This window comes from Etheostoma spectabile, chromosome 18, assembly GCF_008692095.1.
Source record: "Etheostoma spectabile isolate EspeVRDwgs_2016 chromosome 18, UIUC_Espe_1.0, whole genome shotgun sequence".
NCBI classification, from domain to species: Eukaryota; Metazoa; Chordata; class Actinopteri; order Perciformes; family Percidae; genus Etheostoma; species Etheostoma spectabile.
In genome coordinates this window covers 2,160,363-2,166,305 of record NC_045750.1, presented here as the reverse complement: position 1 = coordinate 2,166,305, position 5,943 = coordinate 2,160,363, and the positions used below count along the sequence as shown (strand labels likewise).

At 40.5% G+C, this 5,943-nt stretch overlaps 1 protein-coding gene across 3 annotated transcripts in view; it reads left to right on the top strand.

Moving 5' to 3' along the window:
- Positions 1–1,301: 1,301 nt before the first annotated feature.
- Positions 1,302–5,943, top strand: part of msraa (methionine sulfoxide reductase Aa) — a 52,766-nt gene continuing 48,124 nt past the window's right edge. Inside the window, exon 1 of one of the 3 annotated variants that reach the window (XM_032542617.1) lies at positions 1,302–1,567. In XM_032542617.1, the coding sequence (XP_032398508.1) occupies positions 1,432–1,567 (136 nt within the window). In that variant the 5' untranslated portion in view covers positions 1,302–1,431. Of the gene's footprint in view, positions 1,568–3,763; positions 4,304–5,943 lie in introns of those variants that run through there. The other 2 variants (XM_032542621.1, XM_032542618.1) reach the window with 2 other exon arrangements.

Sequence of the window (5,943 nt, the reverse complement as noted above, 5' to 3'; positions counted from 1 at the left end):
CCCATTTCGGCCGCTTGTACCCTTGTACCCTGTCTCAAACTCATTATTATGAAATTGTTGCGACAGAGATTGTCGGTCTCAGAGATATTTGGGTACTTTTGTACTTTTTCCACATTATTACTGAGTTTATTTTTCTCAAGGAAATAAAAGGAATTTGGATCCATATCTCCAAGGTTGTAATGTAGGCTAATTGAAATTTTGGATAAGGGTTTGCAAACAATCTGGCTCAATTTAAAGGGCAGTCCAATTAAAGGTCCCATGACATGGTGCTCTTTGGATGCTTTTATATAGACCTTAGTGGTCCCTAATACTGTATCTGAAGTCTCTTTACATAGATCTTAGTGGTCCCCTAATACTGTATCTGAAGTCTCTTTACATAGACCTTAGTGGTCCCCTAATACTGTATCTGAAGTCTCTTTACATAGACCTTAGTGGTCCCTAATACTGTATCTGAAGTCTCTTTTATATAGACCTTAGTGGTCCCCTAATACTGTATCTAAAGTCTCTTTTATATAGACCTTAGTGGTCCCCTAATACTGTATCTGAAGTTTCTTTCCTTAGTGTGTGCCATTTCTGAGTCTGTAGCTATTGAGGGGGGGGGGGGGGGGGGGGGGACCTCATAATGACCTCATAAGGGGAAGATTCCAGATCGGCCCATCTGAGCTTTCATTGTCTCAAAGGCAGAGCAGGATACCCAGGGCTCGGTTCACACCTATCACCATTTCTAGCCACTGGGGGACCAAAGGAAGGCTGGGGGAACTCATATTAATGTTAAAAAACCTCCTAAAGTGACTTTTTAAAAACCTCCTAAAGTGACTTTTTAAAAACCTCATAAAGTGACTTTTTAAAAACCTCACAAAGTGCCCTTTTAATGCCCTTTAAATGTGACAACAGTGACAGCAAGAAAGCTCAGGTGTCTGTTTTCTGTAATACAGTTGTAATAAATTTGTATGAAATTACTTTGAAGCACAGCTGTTTGAACCGTTCACAACAATACCAATCTCCATTCATAAATCTAACAAATTAATGTTTGTTTTGCTTATTGATAATGGGACACATGTTTAAACTGCACGTATCAATTAACTGAAGAATTAAGGAGTTCGTCTGGTAAATTCGGCGCAGGTGATGTCAATTAAATAACTAAAATAGGTAAAGTAATAAGATAAGAATTTATCTAAACCTACTACTTGGAGTCAATATTTGTGCAGAAATACAGACTTAATCTTGAGTGACAAACGCTTTCCATCGTGTTTTACGTGTATTTAGGTTGTGTGTGCCGTTTTGTTCATGTCATTGTTGAGTAACATGTTGACACCTTGGCATTACACAAGCCTGGTTAGATAAGTTGTTATGTAGCCTAGCTAGCTAACGGAGCTAACGCTAGCCCCCAGTGTGCAGCGTGAGTTTGTCCGTCGGTGCTGCTGTGGATCAATGGTCTCCTCCTCCAGGCTCCGACTGGTTTGGCGTCATTTTATCAACAGTAGCATGGGAGACATGGCCTCTAAAGCCCAGATGACGACTCCAGAGGCGGCACTGCCCGGACGGACGGACGGCATCAAAGTATCCGGTAAGTTAGCGTTAGCATTTTAGCTTCGTTAGCATAACTTTAGTTTATGACACACTAACGCCATACACCGCACCAAAACGACTCTTTTGCTGGTTTTGTTTGTGTTCTGGTAATATTGGGGTAACGTTTACGGTGTTGCCTTCCGTACACGATGGGAACAAATCTGTTATAAAGACGTAGTTCGCTAAGTGAAGTAGGGTTAACTGTAAATGTAGCCATTAGCACTTGCTGCTGTTACTGCGCATGCGCAAGCCAGTTTGCCTTTTGAACGCTTTATGACTACATTGACACAGCTACTCCACATGGATGTAAATATATGAGAATTATAACCCTGATATTGTGGTGCATACTTTTAAGAGTATAACTTGTCGGTGCATATGACCTGTTTTTAAGGCAAATAGGTACATTTAAAGCCCCTAATGTTAAGTAAGATTCTTTTGGTCAGATGTCAACAAGGATACATTGATGTTTTATTATTATAGATTTTATCAGAGTTTTACATTTCTTGCAGTACAAATGGTCTAAAGGCTGTTAAAGTGGGATTTCCATCCTGATAAGAATCACACATAATGAGGAAACGTAGATCTTTTGAATCTTGATTATTGCTGCAGGCAAATTACAAAATTCTGACATGTTAACAGTGCTCAAGTCAACATTTTAAGTCCTAATAACAACTTTAAAACTAGGATTTTTCTGAGAGCTCCAATACATCTGAGTTAATAACATGGAAATGCTTGAAAACAATGATGACTGATGCTTGGTGTCAGCCAACCTCCATTGTTTAATGTAATTAAACCCAAATGAAATAGCGGTCATAGTGTATATTTTCCGTGTACAGAATTTTTAAAAACAACATGATAGACTGAAAACATACAGTCGCCTTGAGGAGTCTGTAAATGCTCACAAGGTTTAAATATGGACATTTATCTTCAAACAACTATGGCAGTGATTCCCAAAGTGGGGGTCGGGACCCACGGGGGGGTCGAGAGCCAGAGAGGGGGGGGGGGGGGGGGGTCGCAAGTTGATTTCCAGAAATAAAGTAAAAATTTAAAAACGATTAGAAATAGCATATGTTAGCCATGATTTTAACACAAGATAAAACTAGTGGCTAAATTTAAAATACAACCAAGCAAATAAATAAAAAGGGAACAGCTCTTTTGATTTTCACGCCCGTAGTGTGTACACGGTTGGGCGCAACGTTGATATATGTTTATAGTGGGGGGGTCGCAAGTCACTTGCACCGTTACTTTGGGGGTCGTGGGCTGAAAGATTCGGGAACTCCTGAACTATGGGATGAATTTGGCATAAACTCTTGATATGGAAGATTTGTGCAAAAACACAAAACAAATCAAAAGCAGTGATGAAATACATAACTGTGAAATACATAACTGTGTGACATAATTAATTCTGCGTTGTATCAGGAAAGTCTTTACGCATGCAAAACAACAATGTTCACTAACTTGTTTTATTATTATTTTTATTTTCAATAAAAGATAGATTGTGATATATGAAGACATTGAGGATATTGGTAATAAATGTAAAATATTAGCAACTCCAATTCATGAAAAGCAGTATTGGCTTTTAATAATACATCTGATTTAGTTATTACAAACCATAATTGTCACTATAACATGAATATGGCTTAGACAAAAGTGTGTGTGTGTGTGTGTATATGTGTGTGTTGTGTGAGATCGGGAGTTTTTCGTGTGGACAAACCGACCGACAGCAGCACCGAGTTGGCAGTTGTGGCATTTGGCTCCAAGCTGCACCCTCTTCACTACAAGTGAGGGCGCTCAGTCTTGGCACATGATGAATAGATCTGCACTGGCACTGAACAAAAGACCACTAGACCTACACACACACACACACACACACACACACACACACACATTAAAAAGAGAAGACAACAGTAATAAGTAGGAAGTGTAAATGTTGTGTGGAGAAGATATTGATTCAATGATATTTATGTTAAAGAGATGGAGAGAAATGGAAAGATGAGAATATTACAAAGTCAAATGTCTGAGTCTGAGTTTAAATTTGGTTCGGATTGACTTTCCCAAAGTGTGTATTTTTCAGACCGGAGGGGGTTGGACGGGGGAAAGAGAATGTGGGTTAGGAGGGCGGGGGTCTACTGCGAAAAGGACGATTGGGATGGATGGATGGAAAGGTTCAGACGGAGTGGCAGACTCGCTGGAGCGTCGCCAACGCTTCTCGGGAACACTGCCACAATCCAGGGAGACGGGAAAGGAAGGAGGGAGCAGATAGGAGAGGAAAAGCCATGGATGCAGTGGAGAGACTTGGCAGAGCGTCCCCTCCTTTGTCTGTCTGGCTCAGGGCTGCAGCGCCAGAGGAAATCAAGAAGTGTCCAGGCGTTGTGGAGGTGGTGGAGGTGGTGTTGAATGGGGACAAGCTCTGCCTCGGCTCCGAAAAGACGAGAGAAAAACTACTTTCAATCGACTGCAAACTCGGCTTCTGAAAGGGAAATGGGAAATAAACAACACGAAAATGTCCTTCTTTCGAATGATACTTGGATCTGGAGCCATTGGACGCAACCAAGTTTCGGACACAACGTGCAACGTGACCACAATATCCGATAATACGACCTGTCATTTTAGTACAGCAAAGTATTTGTGTGTTTTTGAAGAACCAAGCGTCTCTGAACCAGACTTTAATGGATGTTTGACCTCAGAGAGTGCACTCCCGGCCAGAGGAAGGCCGTCCCGCGCCAAGTAAGAGGTTTGTGTATAAATGCTTGTTGAACGTCTTGGACCAAATCAGTTGGATTTAAGCGTGAAATCTTAATATACGTGTTAAAACGCAGTTGACCCAGAGGATATGAAGCGGGCCAAGCTGGGCCAACAGCCTTTAGCTAAAGACCAGAGCAGGTGTCTCCACGTTGTTTGACCTCTTGAATATCTTTATGTATAATAATATCTTTTTTGGATTCAGACGGAAGATAGATGAAACTGAACGTTCATTCTGGATCTTTGAGTAGTAGATAAGTAGTTGCGGTCAAAAACAAGCTTGTGCTGTGACCACGCCCAGCCGTGATGTCACAGGACCCTTGAGTACACCTGTACGTCACTGCACCCAGGTGAGAAGTGAAACCACTGCAGGTCAGCAAAAACAGGATTTTCAGTGAGACGTAAGTTTCTCTTTGAGGAGTTCTGCTCCTATTTTGGCTAAAAAGTTGAGATTGAAAGTTAATTTTTGATCTTGGAAACGGCGGTTGACAATATAATCTCCCCACAATGTCCGGTTAGTAGCTGTTCCAAAGCTTGTGATTGTAGATTGTAGATGGGTCATAGATAGTGGAGCATAAACAGGGGGTTCAAAGTGGGTGTTAATCTTTATTTTGCAGCTTTTGCTACTTTAAAATGCTTCATGTAACTTTGTTAACAGTCTGTATATTGGGGGTGGCAGTAGCTCAGTCTGTAGGGTTGGGAACCGGAGGGTTGCTGGTTCAAGTCCCCGTTCTGACTAAAGTATGGTGGTGGACTGGTAGCTGGAGAGGTGCCCTTTCACCTCCTGGGCGAACCCCCCCCCCCCCCCCCCCCCCCCCCCCCCCCCCCCCCACACTCTGCCATTTCTCCCTTTAGTGCATGTGTGTGTAGTTCAGGGAGTAACAACAGTATGAAACGCTGTAATTTGGGATTACTGAAGTATACATTATTATTCTACACAAGTAGTGATGCATGTGCAATAATTATATTTATTATAATAAATTAACAATTATTTGAAGAATATTTTCTCTATCAGTAATCATTTGGTCTATAAAATGTCAGGAAATAGTGACAAGTTCCCTAACTCCAAAGTGCTTCCTTAAAATTGTTTCTTTCATCCGACCAAGAGTCCAAAACCCATATTTGTAAATGACAAAGCAATCAATCCTCACATTTGAGAAGCTGGAACCTGCAAATGTTTGGCGTTTTCTGCTCGAAAAACATCTAACAATCTATTATCAGTATGGTTTCCGTGTCATTTTCCTTCAAATCATTTATTGTAATTGTTTCAGTTCTACTTTTAACCACGTTAACATTCCCAAACTGTCTGAACTTAAACACCAATGACATGCAAATAAGTAGCTGTTGTTGTTGTTGTTGTTGTTGTTTCTTATATAAGATTATTAAAGTTTAAATACAAAATAAGTTATGTCTGAATTAATGCATATAAAGTGTAGCTGTGGATTTACAAGCCTTAGTTGCCTCTAAACAAAAATATTGTAATTACTGTTTTTTTCTGCTTAAAAAAGCCTACCTGTATGAAAAGTAGTGTTAATTATTGGTTTCCAATCCATTTGAAAATCTAATTCTTTTGTTTACTTGTATTCGGATGTTATCTAGACATTAAGACCCCCAGTTGACATTTTACCCATC